Genomic DNA, 21,484 nt, shown 5'->3' with positions numbered 1-21,484 from the left:
GGTCAGTCTTTGCCTTTTCAGCTAACATGTGAGCTCCCCCACAAAGGCAGGATTGGTGGTTTTATCCACTACTGGGTCCCCAGGACCATCCCCAGAACATGGTATTTTCTCAATGTTTGCAGAATGCAAAATGAAACAAGGGCGACACGAGGAAAGTAAAAGGAGCAGCCCTAGAACCGGCAGGAGGCCCCTCGGCTGCTCCTGGCTTCCCCTCCCCCGCCCCTGGGAAGCCCCCATTCCTGTCCCAACCCACCCTCCGGGCCTGCTCCAGCTGCTCCGCCAGCTCCCCCAGGGCCTGGCCGTGGCGCTGCCTCAGCTCCTGCACAGCCACTTCGTGAACACGCGTCTCCTCCTCCAGGGCCTTCTTCAACTCCGTCACCTCCTGCTCCCTCTTGGACCTTTTGTTGAGGGAGGGGAACAGGGAACAGAATTTCAGAAGAGAGAGAGGCAGGGACTTTGGGGGTGGCCTCTTGACAGCTGGGTGTGCCTCCTTGTATTGTTTGCCTTCAAGGATGAAGACCTCACTCCGTTCCTTGTGGGATCTGGGCGGGGACCACAGGAGGAACGTGGCTTTAAGGGTGAACTCCTACGCATCTTTCAAAACCCTACCCAAAAGGCCCTTTCTCAAAGGAAGTCTTCCTGGACTTCCTCAACAGACGTGGCTCAGGGGCTTTCTCTTATCATCCACAGTCCCCTGTGCTGCTCCCCAGCACACACTTTGTTCTGGATTGGGTCCCTTTGCCGGCCTCTGCCGGCCGTTCCTGGGAAACTCCTGTCTGCCTCACCTCTGTCTCCAGCTTGGCCCAGGTTAGGTGCTGAACTGATGTTCGATGAACAACTAGTGAATGGCTACACCTCTGCGTATGTGGAGGGCTCTCACCTTAGTCCTCCCACCCCCACCCCGGTCCCAGCCCCGCCCCTCCCAGGCCCCCTGCAGGGCAGCCCCGCTTCACCGGAGCTCCTGCTGCGCGTTGGTGGAGTCCAGCGTGTCCTCCAGCTCGCTCCGCAGCGCCTCCAGCTCCTCGCCCAGGTCCCTGCGCTGCTTCTCCGCCTTGGCCCTGGCCGCCCGCTCCGTCTCCAGGTCCTCCTGGGCCTCCGCCAGCCCGGCCTGCGCCTCCCGCAGGGATTTGAGCAGCTGGGCCCGAACCCCGCCCTCCTCTTCCGCCCTGGGGGTGCACAAGGACCATGGCGTTGGTGCTGGGACAAAAGGCAGGGATGATTTATGGGGGCAAGGAGACCAGGTGTGGATTCGGGGGCGGCCCGTCCGGGGTGGAACCCTGGCCCTCCCCTCGGACACTTGACTCAGGACTCGGGGCCTCTGTTTTCTTCGCTGTAAAATGGGAATGACACCATGAGTAACCACAGGGACGCTCACGGAGCTCCTGCCACATATGACCCTTTGCTTTATCGTCTCATTTAATGGTCACACCCAATGAGGAAAGTGAGGTACGAGTGTGAAAATACATGCCCACGTGACCGTGTCACACGGTCAGCAAGCGGCAGAGCTGACCCCAGCAGCCTGCCTGGTGGCCCCTGTGAGACGTGGCCTCTTGCAAACAGAAGCTGAATCAGGGGGCAGCATGGATTGTGGGTAAAATTGCTCATAGGGCGCCTGGGTGGCTCAGTCGGTTAAGCAGCCAACTTTGGCTCAGGTCATGATCTCATGGTTTGTGGGTTCGAGCCTGCGTTGGGCTCTGTGCTGACAGCTCAGAGCCTGGAGCCTGCTTCAGATTCTGTGTCTCCCTCTCTCTCTCTGCCCCTCCCCCACTCTTCCTCTGTCTTTCTCTCTCAAAGACGAATAAATATTAAAAAAAAATAAAATGGTTGTTATGTAAAATTCACCTCAATTAAAAAAAGAAGAAAAACAAGAACAGATGAGTAAGGAAAAGCCATAGCAGACACCCCCGCATTAGCTGAGGGCTTAAGGGAAGCCCAGTGTTTCATCAGCACTTTCTTAATCTCCACACTCACCTTAGGAGTAGCTTTCATAATCACCCCCATTAAAAACAATTATTTAGTGAGAGAGAGAGAGCGTGAGTGGGGGAGGGACAGAGAAAGGGGGGGAGAGAGAAACCCAAGCAGGCTCCAAGCTGTCAGCACAAGGCCCACACAGGGCTTGAACTCATGAACTGTAAGATCACGACCTGGGCTGAAATCAAGAGTCTGGCACTTAACTGACTGCGCTACCCCGGCACCTCCTGTAATCATCCTCACTTTACAAATGAAGAAACCGGCCCTGGGGTGAGGCGAAGCGGGCAGAAATGGGCGGGGCCAGAGCTCGAACCTAGAAGCCAGACGTGGGTGCGCGTTCTTACCCACGCACACAACCTCGGACCCACGGGTCGTAGGCCGCACATTTCCCCCCACATTTTACCGTCTCTGACTCGGAGCTGCAGGATAATCAGGGGCCCTCAGAGGGCATGAAGCACAGCGGGTAAAAGGCAGTGGCGACACCAAGCGCCATGTGGCACACAGTAGGTGCTCCTAATGGCAAATGCCTATAATTCTACCAATACGTTTCCTCTCGCGGCCACAGCACTTGTCAAATCACAGCCAGTTCCGTTTCGCACCCAGAACCTGGTACGTTACCAGACCTGCGGGGCCCCAGTCCGCCCTCTCCTTGACCCCGCGGCGGCCTTGGGACCCTCGCCAAATCCAGTTTACAGGAGGGCGGAGGCGCATGCGTGCGGGTGGCGTCCCCCCGGGGTGCCCCGCGCGCGACCCGGTACCCCGCACCCCGGCACCTGGCCAGGGCGGCCTGCAGCTCCTCTTCCTTGCGGCCCAGCTGGGCCCGCAGCTCCTCGGAGCGCTGCTGTTGCTCGGAGATCTGCTCCTGCAGCTCCGAGCTCTCGCCGTCCAGCCGCCGCTTCAGCTTCTCCAGCTCCTGGCGGCCCTTCTCCTCCTTCCGCAGGCGGTCTGGGGACGGGAGCGCGGGTGGTGCACTGGGGCGCCAGGTCCGGCAACGGCCCAGCTCCCCGAGACCCTGCCCTGGCACTGCCAGGGTGGGGGCCAAGCTGCGGCCACCATCTCCCCCTGCGCCCCCTCTTTCCAGCTCTCCCGACCCTGGGCCGGACCCCCAGGTGCCGTCCTCTCCTCTTCACCTGCAAGGGACAGCCAGCTCCTGCCCAGAGCCTGTCTCTGCCCGCTCCGCCCCTCTCAGCCCCCGAAACCTCCCCCTGCGCTCTCCCTTTGCTTCTTTTTCTTTGGAGTGTGAGTCCGCATCATGGGGCAGAGAGGTGTCTGAAACATGGGGTCTGCCAGAGAGAGAGTGACCCAAGACACCAGAGAGAGGGCAAGAGGATTGCCATCGAGGGGGACAGAATAACCTAAGAGCTGGAAAGGGACCCGATCTGTCTCAAGCCATCTTTCCTGACCCCACTTAGCAGGTTCGACCTCAGAGGCTCCATAGGGCCCGAGGCTCTCCCAACGTCTCCCCCCGCAGCCCCCTCCCCAGCAACCCCTTGGCCCCGGGAGGCGCTCACCTTCCATGTCCGCAATGGTGGCCTCGTATTTGAGTCGAAGCTTATTGAGGCTCTTGATCTTCTCCTCCTCCTCGGCCGCCTGCGAGGAGAACTCGGCCAGCCGCTCCTCCAGCAGCTTCCGCTCCTGCGGGGACGGTGGGGGGGCGGGTCAGAACACCCCCTGCCCGGTGCTCATCTGCACCCTTGCCTGCTCCCACCCTTCCCTCCCCTCCCATTCTCCTGGGTCTGCAGGCCCGAGCCAGTTCACACCTCGCACCTACAAGGTAGCCTCCATTATTCCGAGTACCCCACCCATTCAGTGACCCGCCACCCGGCTGGCGGGCACCGAGGCTCCTGCCCACTCGTCTGCCATGGTAAACACGGTAAACACTGCATCAGCACCCTGGCACGGAGGTGCTCGCCGTGGCTGCGGGGCCCACGCCGCTCGGAGGGTGGTCTGTGGCCCAGCAGCAGCACCGAAGAGGAGCTTTCTGGAAATGCAGCATGTCACGCTGCAGCCCAGACCCACCAGGCCGGAAGCTGCATTTTGACAAGCATTCCAAAGGGTTCCTGCCCACGTGAGAATTTGGGAAGGACCGGGCTGGAGCAGTACTTTTCAAACTGCAAGTGGCTCTGTAAACCAAGGCCGTGTGCCGGCACTACCCTTCGAAAGAAAGAAAGAGCCAAGTGGAATAGAATAGCCATTGCACCAAAGGAACGTTCCAGAAAACCACTGTGCGTGCTTGACCTCTCATCTCCGGCATCACTGCCTCGGGGAAGCCTTCCCTGACTACCCCTAGGACAGGTGAAGGATCTGCTCCCTTTACAGTCTTGTTTTTTAACATTTTTTAAAATGTTTATTTAAAGAGAGAACAAGCCGGGGAGGAGTAGAGAGAGAGGGTGACAGAGGATCTGAAGAGGGCTCTGAGCTGACAGCAGAGACCCCTATGTGGGGCTAGAACTCACAAACCATGAGGTCATGACCTGAGGTGAAGTCAGATGCTTAACGGATTGAGCCACCGCAGGTGCCCCTAACAGTTTGTAACGGTGCACAGTACGTGATTCTATTTATTTCCCGTGGTGACTCATCTACCATCCCTTTCCCCCATCCTCCTGTGAGGGCATAAATGGTTTTCTAGTTCAGTGCCACAGCCATAGCCCCCGTGCCTAGCCAAGTCCTCCCTGTCACAGGTTAAATGTGGCGGCAGATTCTTTGCCACGTCCCCACCCAGGGACAGAGTCTAATTTCAAATCCACTTGCTTCAAGCTCAGCGGTCTGCAAACCGCAGTGTGCAGGTCAAATCCGGCCCACCACCTATTTTTATAAATAAAGTTTTATTGGGACACAGTCGCACTTGTTGGACTATGTACGACCTGTGGCTGTTTTCACGCCACAAGGGCAGACATGAGTGCTTGTGACAGAAACACCGAGGCCTGCAGAGTGTGAAACAGTTGCTCTCTGGCCTTTTACAGAAAATGTCTGCCCACCCAACCTGCCCACAGAAGGAGGGGATGGCATGAAAGGGTGCTTGTCTTCAGCCACGTGGCTTTGGGTGTCCTCTGATCAGCGACAGCTAATGACACACAGTAGTTGCTCAATAAATACCTGCTTGGGCAAAGGTGTGAAGAGAAAGGGTCAAAGGGACACACGGCGGAGGCTGAGAGCCGGAGACCCACCACCTCCGGCCCCTGGGGGCTCACAGGCCACTGACCTTGCTCAGCTTGGCATTCTGATCTTCTAAGAGGACCAGGTCTTCCTCGAATTTCTTCAGCTTCGCCTCCGTGGTCACCTTCTCTAGCTGCAGCTTCTGCCGCGCCGCCTCCTCTGCCTCAAGGTGGCTCTCCAGCTCCTGGAGCGGGGAGGGGGGTGAGATGAGGACCCAGGGATCTGGTGTGAGGTGAAGGCTAGAGTAGGAGGGACCTTCCCAAGCCCCTAGGGCTTGTGGCTCAGACAGGTCCACACTCTGGGCGACGTCAGGAAAGATCAAGCCTTTACCAGTTCCTGTTTCATTCATCAGCCCTGAGCCTTCACCGAGGACCCAGTGTGCACAGGGCACCCTGCTAGGCACCGAGGGTAGATAAGAAATCTTGGTCCTTATGATATCACGTGTTTTTTTTTTATTTTTTATTTTTTTTTTAAAGTTTTTTTAAAAATTTTTTTAACGTCTTATTTTTTATTTTTGATACAGAGAGAGACAGAGCATGAGAGGGGAAGGGGCAGAGAGAGAAGGACACACAGAACCGGAAGCAGGCTCCAGGCTCTGAGCTAGCTGTCAGCACAGAGCCTGATGCGGGGCTCAAACCCATGAACGTGAGATCTGACCTGAGCCGAAGCCGGAGGCCCAACCGACTGAGCCACCCAGGCGCCCCCATGTGTTGTTTTTTAAGTTTACTTATTTTGAGAGAGACAGAGACAACACAAGTAGGGGAGGGGCAGAGAGGGAGAGAGAGGAGCGAATCCCGAGGGGGCTTCGAGCTGCCAGCGCAGAGTCTGATGCGGGGCTCGAACTCACAAAGCGCAAGATCATGATCAGAGCAGAAACCGAGTCAGATGCTTAACTGACTGAGCCCCCCAGGCGCCCCTGGAAATTACGTTCTTGTGTGTGAAGACTATAAACCATAAACATAATAAATATGTCCTAGGGATGGGCACTGTCCCCTGTGGCACCGACCAGGCACGTGTGGCAACATGTGGTATGAGACCGGAAATTAAAGTTATGTGACAGCATGGACGGTCGTCAAGGGCACTACCCTAAGTCAGTCAGTCAGATAAAGACAAATAACCATATGATCTCACTCCCATGTGGAATCTAAAAAACAAAAACTGAGCTCACAGATACACAGAAGAGGTGGGCGGATGCTGGGGGCGGAGTCAGAGGGGAGAAGGGAGACAAACGGTCAAAAGGTACCAACTTCTGGTTATAAAGTTCTAGACACAGAATGTACAGCATGACTGCAGCTCATGACGCTGGATTGTATATTTGTATATTGCTAAGATGGTAGATCTTTTTTTAAATGTTTACTTATTTTTGAAAGAAGGGCGAGCAGGGGAGGGTCAGAGAGAGAGACAGAGGATCTGTGCTGTCAGCCCAGAGTCCCATGTGGGGCTCAAGCTCACAAACCGTGAGATCATGACCTGAGCCAAAGTCAGATGCTTAACCGACTGAGCCACCCAGGCGTCCCTAAGATAGATCTTAAAAGTTCTCATCACTAGAGGGGGGCTCAGTGGGTTAAGCGTCTGACTTCAGCTCAGGTCATGACTTCATGGTTTGTGGGTTCGAGCCCCGTGTCGGGCTCTGGGCCGACAGCTCGGAGCCTGGAGCCTGCTTCCCATCCTCTGTCTCCCTCTCTCTCTGCCCCTCCCCCACTTGTGCTCTGTTTCTCTCTGTCTCAATAATAAACATAAAAAATTTTTTTTAAAGTTCTCATCACTAGAAAAAAATTTTTTTTGTTACTATGTAAGGTGTTGGATATTAACTAGATGGTGGTCACTTTGCAACAGACACAAATACTGAATCATCATGTTGTGCACTTGAAGCTAATAAAATACTACCTCCATTTTTTAGAAAAGGGTTCAGGGTTACGGGCTGCCTGGCTGTCTGGGACTGGGAGGACCCATAATGACCTAACCACACGTCCTCCACTTACGCACCACATAACCCTCCGTTTCACGGGACCGGCCACACTGCCGGCCTGCACCCACGAGGTGGCCGATGGTCACCTGCCAGCCCTGGAATTATTCAAACAAACCAATCACGTCTCCCGGTAGGAACCAGGGGTCACCTCAGCCTCTGGTTATGACAAAGCCTGCCTCCCAGGGGCCTCTGCCTTCGACTCCTGAGTACAAATCCCGTGTGGCTCTCTGGGGCGTGGGGTCTGCTGCCCTCGGGCGGTCTTATCTGTCCCGAGTCTCCTGAAATGTGGTCCGCATGACTGAGGAACTGACCTTTCCACCTTATTTAAATGTTATTTCGTTTAAACTTAAAACAAGGCACTCAGTGAATCACTGGGAGAAAAATGTTAAGTATGGACTAACTTGGGTACCTAAATCGAGTTTTTCAAACAAAGAAGTCATAAAACACAAATGCAGGTGAAGTACCACCAGTGAAAGTTTAGCCCCTGAATTCAGATGTACCGTAAGTATAAAACACACACTGGATTTTGAAGGGGAACCATGAGAGGGCAGCCAGCCTGGGAACACTGCAGCCTAGAGACAGACGGAGCCAGAGAAGGGACACAGGAAGAGTACAAAGGACAGCACCTGGATCCAGCCATGCCTGAAGCTTATGCATTCTGGAGTCTGGAGAATGTTTTTTGCTTAAGCCACTTTGAGTTGACTTTTCTGCAAATTCATGGCCCAAAGAGACAGGGGTTTGCACAAGCCGAGGTTGCCAGGGTTGCCAGGGTAGACAGCGGAGTACAGGGAGGGGGGTGGTGGGAGGGGCACCCAGGGGCCACACCTGTATGTGTTGCTGCAGTCTCTTCTTCTCGGTTTGCAGCTGGCGGCTGCACTCCTCCTCCTCGCCCACGCGGGCCTCCAGCTCCGTCACCACCAGCTCCAGCTCCTGCTTGCGGGCTGCCAGCCGGCCGCGCGTCTCCTCGGCCTCGGCACACAGCTCTGCCTCCGCCCGCAGTTGCTCCGCCAGGCGGCTGCGCTCCCCTTCCAGCTGCGGGCAGGGTGGGGGCTCAGCGCTCGGCAGGCGCTGCTCCTGGGACAGTCTCGGGGAGCACCGCGTCCCTCCTGCCTCCTGATTTGCTTTGTTCTTTTTCTTTTTTTTTTTAAGTTTATTTATTTACTTTGAGAAAAAGAGAGAGAAAGAGAGCACGAGCAGGGGAGGGGTAGAGAGAGGATCCCAAGCAGGCTTTGCGCTATCAGCTCAGAGCCCAATGCGGGGCTCAAACTCTCGAACTGTGAGATCATGACCTGAGCTGAAATCAAGAATCACATGCTTAATCAACTGAGCCACCCAGGCACCCCTGCTTTGCTCTTTGAGTCCTGGAGGGCCTTCCCTCAGGCCCCCATCTCAGGATGGCCTCCATCCCCCTGTCACCCCCTGGGGGCCGCCCTCTCCTTCACTTCCCTTCACCTCCTCACAGCCCATCAGTCCTCAGCCCCATATCCACGGTCCCAGAATCTCTCTGCCCTGCCCCCTCCTCGCTGGCCCCACAGCCCCACAAGCTTAGGCCTTACTTAACCTCTCCCAGTGGACTCTCTCCCCAGCCTCCCCGCCTCCCCGCCTCCAGTCTCTCCCTCTGCAGTCCACCCTCCAAATAGTCCCAGAGGGCCCTTTCTACCATCTCACAGTTCATTTGACACTCCTACGCCTAGAAATTTAACTAAAGGAAATAATTCAGAAAAAGCAAACAGAAAAACGTCCAAGAAGGATTTGCTTCATCTTTACTTAGAAGACACCAGAAAAACTGGAAACCTCGTAAAGCTGACCACCCGCATACCCTAGCCCTGCCCCTACGCTGGAGCCACGCCCCTTGAGCATCCGGGCTCTGCAGGAACCAGTCCCCCCACCCAATACTGGGGCTGTACCCCAGGGCCCTGCCCCCTGCACATCACAGCCCAACAGCACCCCAGGGTTTCCATTCAGCTGCGAGCCCCGCCCCCACGCCCTGGCTCCACCCGTGGCCCCGCCCACCTCGCGGCCCCGCCCCTTACCTGTGCCAGGCGGCTCTGGAGCTCGCACACCTGGCGGGCACTCTGCTGCTGCAGTTCCTGCACCTTCTGGAGCTCCTGTGCCCGCGCCTGCAGCACCTCATCCTGCCGCGTCACCTGCAGCAGCGGCTTCACCTGGGGGGAGGGAAGGGGAGGCTCCATTCCTGGGTTCCGGGGGGGAGGGGCAGCCCGGGCCCCCCACCAGCCGTGTGGCCTCAGGCAGGCACAACGGTGTCCTCTGCTATCAATGGGGGATGACTGGGTCTTTGGAATTGGTGACTGAGTTAACACTTGTGAACGCTCTGGGGCCCCGAAACCAGCAGCACTAAATGCCTCCCTCCTTTGCTAAACCAACTGTGGGGTACAAGGGACATGGTGGGGGAGAGCTGTTCTGTGGCCTAACGTTTCTCAAAGTGGGTCCCGAGTCCCAGGTCCAGGCTGAGAGATGCTTGGCGCTGTGTGATTCAGGGCGCAGGACAGGTGCCGCCCGCCCACGGACAGCTGGGCCGGCAGGGTCACAGAACCACCCGCCCCTTGTTAGGGGGATCCGCTCGGATTCTTTCTTTCTTTTGGTTTTTTTTTTTTTTGTATGTTTATTTATTCTGAAAGAGAGAACAAGCCGGGAAGGGACAGAGGGAGAGGGAGAGAGAGAGAGAGAGAGAGTCCCAAGCAGGCTCCGCACGGGCAGTGCTAGCCCAATGCCAGGCTCCAACTGACGAACTTCGAGACCATGACCTGAGCCAAGATCGAGTTGGACCCTTAGGGGACTGAGCCACCCAGGTGCCCCCACTCGGATCATTCCTATCCCATTGCTTTGAATTTGGTTCTTCTGGGCTCTATGTGGTTCTTTTTCTAGTGCGGTGTTTATCATGGCTATAATTTTATACTTACAATTTTTAAAAATCATTTTAATGCTTATTTATTTATTTTTGAATTTTTAAAAAATGTGTATTCATTTTTGAGAGAGAGAAACAGAGCATGAGTGGGAGAGGGGCAGAAAGAGAGGGAGACACAGAATCCGAAGCAGGCTCCAGGCTCTGAGCTGTCAGCACAGAGCCAGACGCGGGGCTCGAACCTATGAACTGCGAGATCAGGACGGACCATGGTGGCCTAGCTGGTTGGGGACAAGTCTCAATCGGCTGGTGGCCCCCAGGTGGAGAAGTCGACAGGAGATCGCCATGGAGGAAAGCCCGATGGGAGGCACGGAATGTCACGTCCCCGACATCACTGTTTGGGCCCTTGTGCACTAACGGGCTGACTCGGCAGGCCGGGGTGTTCAAACCCTGCCCGAGGTCACAAAGGACCGGCCCTTGGCTGCCCCTTGGAAGCTAACCTCCAAGCTCTTGGAATATTCTGACTGATAAGAGGGACTTGGTTACCTGGGGGTATTGGGCCACATGGTGTCAACTTGACCTCTGGAGGGGCTGGGGACTGGGTAACTAAAGTCAACCACATGGGGGGGTCAGCCACGCCTATGAGACTCACCCCCCCCAATCACGACCCTGGACGCTGAGGCTCGGGGGAGCTTCCCTGGTTGGCAGCAGCCCATATGTGTGTCACTCATAGTTTCTGGGAGAACTGAGCACCATCCCCCTCCCCACGGAGGGCAGCTCGTGCCTGGTCTCTGCTGGGCTCTGTTCTGTGCACCTTCTCCCTTTGCTGACTTTAATCTCTCTCCTTTCACAGTAATAAACCAGAGCCAGCTTCTCTAAGTTCTGCCAGTCCTTCCAGTGAATCACTGATTCTGGCGTGGGGGTGGGGTCTTTGCCCCTCGCCTCCCCCCACAACTCAGCCCTGGATCCAGCTATTCCTGAAGCTGTCCTGAGTCGTTTATCCAGGTTGATTTGATTCTCCCAAAAAAAATTCTTTTTTTTTTTGGTCACTTGCTACTCAAAGAATCCTGGCTGACAAAGGTTGGGCTGATGGGTCCCATTTTACAGGTACAGAGAGCTGAGGCCCAGACAAATAAAGCCACTTGCCCGAGCAGGCTTGGCCCCAAGGTCCTGTCTCCTTGCTGCTCAGGTGGCCACCTCCCCAGGAGCCCTCACCTTGATGAAGAGCCGCCACCACTGCCAGTGCCTCAGCTTGAGGTAAGCCGCGCAGTTCCGCTGCATGACCCTCAGGGCGCTCTGCTGCTGCTGCCGCTTCTGGAAGGCTCTGGGGGGCGGGACGGGCAAGTGGGGGAGTGAAGGCTTGGCCCCTCCAGGCCCGTCCGCTTAGCATGACAGCAAAGCTCCCTTCAGTTAGTCAACCATTATTTACTTTTACTTATTTATTTTGAGACAGAGACAGCCTGAGTGTGGGAAGGACAGAGAGAGGGAGAGAGGATCCCAAGCCGGCTCCACGCTGCCAACACAGTGCCTGGTGTGGGGCTCGAACTCATGAAACCAGGAGATCATGACCTGAGCTGAAATTAAGTCAGATGCTTAACCGACTGAGCCATCAGGCGTCTCAGTCAACCATTATTAAGTGCTTACTGTATGCAAGCACCATCCTATTATTGGCAGATCCGTGTACAGTTTGTTGGTCCTTCTGCCCTCGACTCTCTCTGCTCCGTCCCCTCCCCTGTGTCCACACAGCCCTACCTCAGGCCTCCTCTTGCCCCACCTGGACCCTTCCCCCACCTCCCAACCTCCAATCTCTTGCCTCCAGTCCATCCCCAACATGCCTCCCGAGGGGTCTTTCAACACCTAGAGTTTACCCATCCTCCCAGGGCTCCCCTGCATCCTTGGACAGGCCCCCGCCCCTCAACCTGGTGTTTGGGGAGTCCGTCATTGCCTGACCCTCCCTCTGGGCCTGGAAACTTCCCACGTTCCTGAAACATGTCAGGCGCTCATATCACGGGGCCTTTGTACAAGCTGTCGCTCCTGCCTGGAGCACCTTGCCCGTCCTCTGCCGCCTGGTGGCCATCCCGGGGACCTGGGGGCGTCCTGGTGTGCGGCAGGGTCTGCACGCTGTGCTACAGCACCCCCATCAAAGTGCACCCCGCTCCGGACCATGATGCTTTGTGCCCTGGTATGTCCCCCCAGCTCCAGACTGCGGTCCTTTGGGGCACTGGCTGGTCGGGTGACCGCCAGGGCCGGTTTGCCTGGGGCTTTCTTTGTTTTCGTGCTGAAAATCACGCATCCTGGGGAACCTCCAGTCTCGGGCAAAGCAGGATGCCCGGTCACTCTATGGCCACGCCTAGGTCTTCTCCGTGTCCCGGGCACTGCTCCGCACCAGACCTGGCCCGTGGGGCCCTCAGGGACTGCAGAACCGAGAAGCCTGGGCAGACGGTGGCTCTGCCCCTTTTTGTGTCTCAGCCCTTCTACCCCATCTGGGGCCCCGACACCTCGAACCATCTGGCCACCCCCTCCCTGCCCCAGAAGATGGCCTGGCGCCCTACCTGCGTGCCAGGTAACCCCGGGCGGCCGCCTGGAAGGACACGATGATGTCTGTGACCTTCAGGTCCCGTTCCTCTTCCAGCTGGGCCAGGACCCCTGCCCGGAAGAAGATCTTGCTCTGTCCCACACGGTAGAGGTTGGGGTCCAGTTCTAGGGCTTGGATCTGTGAGGGGTGATGAAGAGGAGGGGCGATGGGGGGAGGTCGCGGCCCACCTCTTGCACCACCTTGGACCCTGCACGGGCGCCCATCCACATCCGCCCGCACCCCGGACGCCACCCTGCACTCACCATCTTCTCGCAGGCCTGTTTCCCATCCATAAAGCCCTTGGGGATGGCATTGGGCGTCAGGATCTCGTACCTGCCGGGGGTGGGCAGGGTTACACCCAGGTGTCACCGAACTCCCACCAAGGCCCGGGCTCGGAGGGATCAACAGCGGCAACAACAGGTTCAGTAAGAAAAGCCAACAGCAACGGGCGAAGGGCATGTATATGGCCGCCCACAGCCCTGCCTGTGAGAGCGCCACCTGGTGGACACTCGCCACGTGATGCTCGGGAGGGCGCCCTGAGGAACTGGGTTTTCAATTGTATTTAAGTGAAATTTAAATTAAAAAACTGAAGCAGTGTAGGGGCGCCTGGGGGGCTCAATCGGTTGAGTGTCCAACTCTTGGTTTTGGCTCAGGTCTCAATCTCGCGGTCCGTGAGATGGAGCTCCGCACGGGGCTCTGCGCGGACAGCATCAAACCTGCTTGGGATTCTCTTCCTCTCTCTGGCCCTCTCCTGCATGCACGCACGCTCTCTCTCAAAATAAATAAAGAAAATTTAAAAAAACCCTGAAGCAGTGTAAAATATTTTTCTGTTGAACACAACTTCACTGCTTTGATAGGACACTTAATGGCGTCCTTACTGAGACGTGCTGTGGGCGTAAGGCACACACCGCATTTCAAGGCCTCGTAGAAAAAAGAATAATGCACAATATCTCACTACTAAGTTTTTGTATTGATTCATGTTAAAATTACCTAGTATCTTAGATGTAAGTGGACAAATAAAATATCTTGGTAACATTAATTTCACCTGTTTCTTTTTATCATTAGAAATACGGCTACTAGATCATTTTAAGTTGTATAGGAGGCTCAAGTTCTATTTTTTTAATGGTGGCACCGCTATATACAGATTGTGTGAAGTGTAATTTATATTATAATATTTACTATATATATATATTTTTTTTTTTTTTTTGAGAGAGAGCGAGAGCATGAGTTGGGGAGAGGGTAGACCAGGGTCAGGGAGGGAGGGAGGCAAAGAGAATCTGAACCAGGCTCCGCTGTCCACACAGAGCCGCACTCCGGGCTCGATCTCACTAACCCTGAGATCAGGACCTGAGCGGAAACCACGAAGAGTCCGACGCCTAACGGACTGAGCCACCCAGGCGCCCCTGTACTACTTGCTTCTTAGACTCCAGTATTTTCTGTTCTATCCCTTTCTTTGTACAGAAATGCGGATTGTCACAGGCCCATTGCAAAGTAAGATGAGGCGCTATGCTCTCTCTTAGGGAAGGCACGGGAGCGGGGGGTGTCCTGCTCTCCCATTCCACGGAGGAGAAAGCTGAGAACAGGAACCAAAGGAACTTGCCCGGAGTCCCCAGGCTCAGTGGCCGGTGGGGGGACCTGGGTGCAGGCAGCGGGCCCCCAAACCCGAGCCCCGCCCCCGCCGCCGCGCACTCACCGCTGCCGGAACTCCTGGAAGAGGATGCGGTTGGGGAAGCCCTGGCGGCAGATGCGGATGCCCTCCAGGACGCCGTTGCAGCGCAGCTGGTCCAGCACCAGCCTAGGCTCGAGCTTCCCGGCCTGCGCGGAGCGGGGACGGACACCCGGGGTCGGCGGCGGCCACACGGGGGCGCCCGCGGCCGTCGGGGGAAACCGGGGCGCCCTCCCGGGTCGGAAAGGCAGGCGGTGTGTGTATCCACCCCGCTATCTGCGGACAGGGTCGGGGAGCGCACCCTCCTACCACTGAGCACACCCAGCACCCGCTTCTTGGGTCGCATCGCCATTCGCTAAAGAGAACCGGGGCTCCTTGGAGAAATGGGTGAATCTGCGTCCTATGTATTTCATCGAATATAAGCCCCTGTGCACCGCAGAACACGCTGTTCTACCACCAAGAAAGCAAAACTCCCATCAGTTAACCTCTGACAGGCCATTGACTGTAAGCCACATCCCTAATTCAGAGAGGCTAAAGTGTAAAAACTAAATGGGTCTTAGACTTGATAAAATATAGTATTTGCAGACAGGACACACACACACACACACACACACACACACACACACTAACTACAGTTCCCTAGTTTCTAAGGATAGATTTTTTTTTAAGTTTATTTATTTATTTTGATAGAGAGAGAGTAAGAGCACAGGTGAGAGAGAGAGGTAGGGGGAGAGGGAGACACAGAATCCCAAGCAGGCTCTGCACTGTCAGTGTAGAGCCGGATGTGGGGCTCGAACCCACAAACCATGAGATCATGGCCTGAGCCGAAGTAGGAAGCTTAACCGAGCCACCCAGGCACCGCTTGTTTTGTGTTCTCGGTTTCCACTCATGTTGCCCCTTCTCTGATTTTCCTAACAAGAAAACCGTTCAGTGGCCTAGAGCCGGGCACTATCTCCCCACGCCTCCGTGTCGCCCTGTGACACCCCAACAGCCTTCTTTCCATCCCTTGTACCTTTCATGCTTCAACCTGCCACCAGGCCTTTGCACAAGCTGATCCCACCTCAGCCACCACCTCCTCCAAGGTGGCTTCCCTGGTTTCACCTTACCTTCCTACCCCTACAAATTCAACCGGCCATTCATCACGAGCAGTTAGTTGAGTGTCTGAGCTCCCCGTTAGATCATGAGAATAGGGGTTGGCTGCACTTTTGCTCTCTCCAGTATCCCCAATACCTGGCACTTAGTAGGTGCTCAGCAAAATTTAAGTCCTGTTAATTAATGAATTTCCCTAACAGGGCACTGAGCCTGGGAGGGAAAGGAACTTCCTCAGGGTCACACAGCCAGAGGGGAGCCGGGCCCAGACATGGCTCTGGCCAAGGTCAGTAGCCACCCGCTGCCAGTGCTGCCCCCCTCCCCAGGCCAGTCACTCACCCTCTTCTCATGGTTGGGGATGATACATCGGACGAAGCTGGGGTTGGTGTTGCTGAGTGTGGCCATGAGGCGGCTCAGGGACTCCTTGTAGAGCTGCCCCACCGTTCGGAACATGCCCCGGCGGGGGCGGCCACCGGGTGGGCCATCCCCGAGGCTGCTCACCTGCTCCAGCCCCACGATGCCTTCCACTACGGGAAGAGGAAGCAGATGTAGAGAAAGAAGAGGGTCTGGGGTCAGTTTTCCGTGGACTGTTTTAAGTCAGAGTTCAAGGGTCTTGTCATTTATAGGACCTGGCACTTTACATATGAAACACCGGTAAGGTAGGTAGTTTCAGCCCCACTGGACTGATGTGTAAACTCAGAAAGGAGGCTCAGAAAGGTGGAAGTCTGTGCCTGAGGCCACACAGCGTAGAAAGTGCAGATCTAGGATTCGAACCCAGGCAGCGAGGGTCCACGGGGAACCTCAGGGAACGATCTCCACTGTCCCTTATTGGATTGACGAGGGCACATGCGTACTTGGCACTTTCTGTCTGCCAGGCACCACTCAAAGTGCTTTATATGCGCCTGCTCATCTACAAGCCTGTAAGAATCGTTCCCATTTCACAGGTGAGGAAACCGAGGCACAGAGAGGGAAACAGAGAGAGCGCACACAGCCCGGTGGCATTTTTAGGAACTTAAAACCACGTCCAAGTTAGGATGTAATAAAGCCTGGCTTTATGCGCAGCATCGACAAGAAGGCGGACAGCCTCCACGTGAACCATTTCCGCAAAGAGGCCCGATTTCATGGTGACTATTTTCTCCATTGTCATTTGATGGTGTCAGTGCAGCTGGTGAGAATTCCCCACTCCTTCATCTCAAACTCTGTGGGTTTTCTTAATGTTGATTTTTATTTTTGAGAGAGGGAAAGAGAGCGAGCAAAAGATAATAGCGTGAGTGGGGCACAGACAGAGAGCGAGGGAGACACCGAATCCCAAGCAGGCTCCAGGCTCCCAGCTGTCAGCAGAGCCCGACGCGGGGCTCGAACCCACAAACCGTGAGATCATGACCTGAGCCGAAGTCGGACGCTTAACCGACTGAGCCCCCCAGGCGCCCCTCGAATTCTGGTTGAAATTATGCCAGTTTCCTCGGGGACCTGCGGCCGGGCCGACTCTGACATCCCGCAGTCCTCAGGGATGAGAATCATCAGGGGACAAGCAGACAGCCTTTGCCCAGGGCAGGGCCTGGTGCACAGTGGGGGCCCCACCTATGGCCTTTCCCTCCCCGGGTTCAACGTTCCCGCTCACCGCCAAACTCCCAGCTGTTATCAAAATGGTAATTACGTTCTTACAGCACAGATGAGAGGTCTCGGGTTCAAATCCCAGCTCTGTCCTTTCCTGGCTGTGTGACTTCAGGCAGGTGTCTTAACCTCTCTGTGCTTCAAGTTCCTCATCTGTATGATGGGGATAATAGCACTAACACCTGCCTCGGATTGTTCAGAGGATATTTATTTATTTATTTTGAGAGACACTGTGAGCAGGGGAGGGGGAAAGAGAGAAAGAGAGAGAGAGAGAATCCCAGGCAGGTTTCACATCATCAGCACAGAGCCTCACACGGGGCTCAAACTCGTGAAACCGTGAGATGACGACCTGAGCCAAAATCGAGAGTAGGATGCTTAACCTACAGAGCCACCGGGTGCCCTGTTCGGAGGGTTCTAGGTGTGAGTAATTGAAAACGGGCTCTGCACAGTGTGCGGCACGTAGTAGGTGCTCAGTAAACGCCAGCCGTTATGACCACCGTGGCTTGGACTTTTACATGCGGTTTCACTAGAAGGCGCTGTGGGGCTCAGAGTCTGGAAACTGCTGAGGGAGGCCACAGGGAAGGAGAAGGGCGAGAGTCCCCCGCACAGAGGAGAGGGGACAGATGTGCCAAGGCAGGTACCCAGTCCAACAGGCCACCCTCCTCATCAGGCAAAGCTCACCCGTCGACGCATAGCAACACCCACCCCCTGACGGAGAAATGGCAGAGCCGCGCCTCCCTGAAGATCCTGGGGGCGACGATGGGAAGGAGCCAAGGAAAGAGAATTGCTGGAAGCCCCCGTGTTCTGGGGGGTGAGGACAGATGGGGGGAGGCAGAGAGGTGGGGGGTGGGAGATGCATAGGAACGCAAAAAAGGGAGGAGGGAGAGAAGGTGGCAAGACAAAAAGAGGAGAGCATTATTAGTCAACAGCACAGAGCAAAGCGGGAGGGAAAAACTTGAACGTTGGCCATGAACTTTTAAAGCTAGGGGGACTGTCCTGTCACCTTTGTGTCTACGCACTGAGGGCATCAAAGCTGACCGGAAGGATGACTGTCCTTTGTGAGAATTTAATGCCAAGAGGCTAAAAAATCTCTCTCCCTAGAGGTTAAATCTATCTGTTTTATTAGGTATCCCTTTTTGCCCTGGCTGCCAGGAAGCTCAAGGACTAATTCAGTGCTCCTTCCTAGCTTGTTGTGCTGGTCTCTCGGAGGTGAGAGCTTTCCCCCTGGGCTCCCAGGATGCTGGGCACCCAACTCTGGGCTCGGGGCAGCTGTAGTAGAGATTGATGCACAAATGGCCCCAGTTCCCTGTCCCTCCCTGTGACTTGCAGCTCCTTCAATCTGGGCTGCTCCGACTTGCTCTGTTTGGGAGAACTGTGGAGGAAGGAATGCTGTACCAAGTTCGAGACAAGGACACAGCTTCCGCCTCTCTCTCGGAACCTCTAGAGAGCCAGGCTCATAGGAGATGGGGTACGTGAGGGATCACGGTGCGGTGGGGGTGGGGCATGACGTGTCCATAAAGGGGACACAGATATTAAAGAAGTGGGGGGGGGGGACTTTCAGTCTGAGGAAATGATTCTTATAGCAGAATCTGGTTCTGTTCCAGAACATCAAACACTGCTTTTCAATGTGTACAAACCACACGAGACACAAACCTCAAATTCCTCTTATCTAAAATCAGCTCAGGACATCAGGCACCTCGCGCCCTTTTGGTTCTGTGAGTCTGTCTGGGAACGGCTCATCCTGCGTATTTTGTTTTCTGGTCTAATTGCACGGGCTAGCAATGGCAACTTCGCTTTTGGTTTCAATAAAAGGCCAAAGCAAACAGACAGACCGTAGAAGCCTTGAATCAGGAAAACAAATCAGGACGTGGCTAAAATCACCTCTCCTCTAGGATGGGGCGAGGCAGACACGGTGTGGAAAGGTGCACGGTCTCGTACATTATCTGCCCGTGCCTCCCAGAAGCGTCATCCCCAAAGGACCGATGGCCAAACCCACGTGCGCCTTGCGGGACCAGGAGAGCTTTGCAAAAACTACGTCTCCGTCTGCTGTTCCTTTCTTCTTCCCTGGGGCCCTGAAGGGAACTTCGCAAGAGCGAAGAGAGCAAAGCCTGACGGTGACTAATCTCTAAAACACCACTCTGGTGAGTTTTCTTGTTGTGATTAATTAGTTTTCGGTCAAATCTGTTGATTTTTTTTAGGGATCGATAGCTTTCTTCCTTTATAAGGCTCATACGGTTATTTCTTTGTCCAGTCTGATCGCATAGGCTAGTACTGCCAAGCCCGCGTTTCAGAGAAGCGCCGACCACGGGCATCCTCATCTGTTTCTGGTTAAAGAGGAGAGTTTTATCCCTGAGCATGAGGCCGGCGTGAGACAGTCAGCCGGCCACCCATTCAATCAATGGTTGTGGAAACGCTACGGTCACCCTGTCTGGCCTGCCTGCGTCACCTCTGCGTCCGAGCAGACAACTCACGCTCAGCGTGACCCCTAGAACGAAGGGGTGCACCCCGTGGATTGGGAAGAGGGATGCGCCGGGCAGGGCCAGCGCCTGGGAAGGCTGGTCCTCACCGTCTTTCCAGATCTCCGCCGTCAGCCGGTCTGTGCTCTGGTGAAGCAGGGCGGCAACGCTGTCATTCAGAGGGTCCATGTTTTTCATCAGCCACTCGTTGGCCTTGTAGTCGACCTGGACGAAGTCAGGCAGAGGACGCTGGGGAGCCTGCAGGGTCGCCGGCTCTCCCAGGTGCCCATGGAACAGCCCAGAAGCTCTGAGACCTCCAGCTCCAGGGCTCACCAGGGACGAGAGTGCATCAGTGCCACCTGGTGTCCGTGGCCAGAACTGCACCCTCCACCTGCATGGCCCCTCTCCCTTCAGGTCCCTCACCTGTTCTCTGTCCCACCTCAGGGACCTCGTCCACCATCACTTCCTCCTTATCCGTTCTATCCCAGCCACCCTGCTCCTCAACCCTGCACGCCCATTTCTGCCTCACTGCTGACCCCTGCCGCTCCCCTGCCTGGGATGCCTCACCGTGGATGCGCACACGGCTAGCACCCTGTGACTATTCAGGGCTCTGCTCTGAGGCTCCCAGAGTCAAAGTCCAGACCTACTCGTGTGTGCCCCCGGCAGGCCACGGCTCCCCCCGAGGCCAGAGCTCAGGTCTGACTCATGGCACAGGGCACACCGGAGTCTCAGACGTTTGGAAACGGAAGTGAGTGCTCGACTCGGAACACACAGGTCTCCTGTCTCCCAGCCCCCACGTGCTGTTCCTGCCCCCCGGACACCCTTCCCGGCCTTCACTGGCCTCTGCTGGCTGTCACTCCTCACTGATTTATTTTTTTACTTTTTGTTTTATTTTAGAGACAGAGCACGAGCGGGAGAGGGGCAGAAGGAGAGAGAATCTTAATGTTTGCTTATTTTTGAAAGAGAAAGAGAGAGACAGAGTGCAAGTGTGGGAGGGGCAGAGAGAGGGAGACACAGAATCAGAAGCAGGCTCCAGGCTCCGAGCTGTCAGCACAGAGCCCGACGCGGGGCTCGAACCCACAGACTGTGAGATCATGACCTGAGCCGGAGGTAGACGCTTAACTGACTGAGCCACCCATGCGCCCCTTAAATTTTTTCCTTTATTTTAGAGACAGAGCATGAGTGGGACAGGGGCAGAAGGGGAGGGAGAGAGAGAGCAGAAGAGAGAGAGAGAGAGAGCAGCAGAGGGGCAGACAGAGATGGAGACCTGGAATCTGAAGCAGACTCCAGGCTCTGAGCTGTCAGCACAGCGCCTGACGTGGGGCTCGAACCCACGAACCGTGAGATCATGACCTGAGCCGAAGCTGGACACTCAACCGACTGAGCCACCCAGGTGCCCCGAGGAAGCTCTTGCTGACTGCATCGGCGTCTTCGGTCCCCCTGGGGCTCCGGGCCGCTGCCGGTGTCTGGGCGCAGCGGACACCAGGCGGCTCCTGCTCTCCCCTGCCGTCCCCGAGGGTGCTGCCAGGGGGTCCCCGCTCCCTCCCACGAGCCTCATGGCCGCCTGAGCCCCTACCTTGCCCGCATAGTGCAGGACGCTGAAGTCGGCCTGGTCCCGCAGGTTCCTGGGCCGCTGGAACTTGGGGTGGCCCCCTTGCTCCTGCGCCACCTTCTCAACAAAGGACTTGTCCGTGGCCTTCGGGAACCAGCACTCTTCGTCCAGCAGGGCCAGCAGGCCGGGGGGGTTAGCCTAGCCGCCAATGGGGGGAGGGACGCGGAGGTCAGATCCCCAAACGGGGATGCTCGGGCGGCTGCTAACTCGCCCCCTTGAGGGGCACGGGGACACACAGCCGGCGCAGAGCAGCGCTGCAGTTATGGCCGTCGATCAGCACCTCAGTGGCAGCCGGGCCCCTGGCAGGCATGGCGGCCCCGCGTCTAGGAGGCAGGTGCCGGCCGTCCTTAACCGAGGGAGAGGCCGGAGGCCCAGCGGGGCGGAGGCAGGCGGGGTGGGGGGATCTCCCGGCCGGCGAGGCAGCGGAGGCCGGAGGCGGGCGGGAGGGCCCCGAGGCTCACCGGCCGCTCGATGAGGTCGATGCAGGGCTGCAGGTCGAGGCCGAAGTCGAGG

At 56.2% G+C, this 21,484-nt stretch overlaps 1 protein-coding gene across 1 annotated transcript in view; it reads right to left on the bottom strand.

The window, feature by feature from the left end:
- Positions 1–21,484, bottom strand: part of MYH14 (myosin heavy chain 14) — a 74,325-nt gene that overhangs the window by 19,905 nt on the left and 32,936 nt on the right. Inside the window, exons 14-29 of the mRNA XM_029924355.1 lie at positions 21,433–21,484; positions 20,936–21,109; positions 19,470–19,584; positions 17,609–17,707; positions 15,629–15,816; positions 14,228–14,349; positions 12,798–12,867; positions 12,512–12,672; positions 11,175–11,283; positions 9,130–9,261; positions 7,922–8,128; positions 5,174–5,311; positions 3,483–3,606; positions 2,745–2,916; positions 954–1,166; positions 254–398 (exon numbers count right to left, since the gene is read on the bottom strand). The exon at positions 21,433–21,484 is cut by the window's right edge and continues 26 nt beyond it. Coding sequence (XP_029780215.1) covers positions 254–398; positions 954–1,166; positions 2,745–2,916; positions 3,483–3,606; positions 5,174–5,311; positions 7,922–8,128; positions 9,130–9,261; positions 11,175–11,283; positions 12,512–12,672; positions 12,798–12,867; positions 14,228–14,349; positions 15,629–15,816; positions 17,609–17,707; positions 19,470–19,584; positions 20,936–21,109; positions 21,433–21,484 — 2,221 coding nt within the window. The remainder of the gene's footprint in view (positions 1–253; positions 399–953; positions 1,167–2,744; positions 2,917–3,482; positions 3,607–5,173; positions 5,312–7,921; positions 8,129–9,129; positions 9,262–11,174; positions 11,284–12,511; positions 12,673–12,797; positions 12,868–14,227; positions 14,350–15,628; positions 15,817–17,608; positions 17,708–19,469; positions 19,585–20,935; positions 21,110–21,432) is intronic.

This window comes from Suricata suricatta, chromosome 16 (genome assembly GCF_006229205.1).
Source record: "Suricata suricatta isolate VVHF042 chromosome 16, meerkat_22Aug2017_6uvM2_HiC, whole genome shotgun sequence".
NCBI lineage: Eukaryota > Metazoa > Chordata > Mammalia > Carnivora > Herpestidae > Suricata > Suricata suricatta.
Note: the sequence above shows the minus strand (reverse complement) of the source record. Positions and strands in the feature narration are given on the sequence as shown.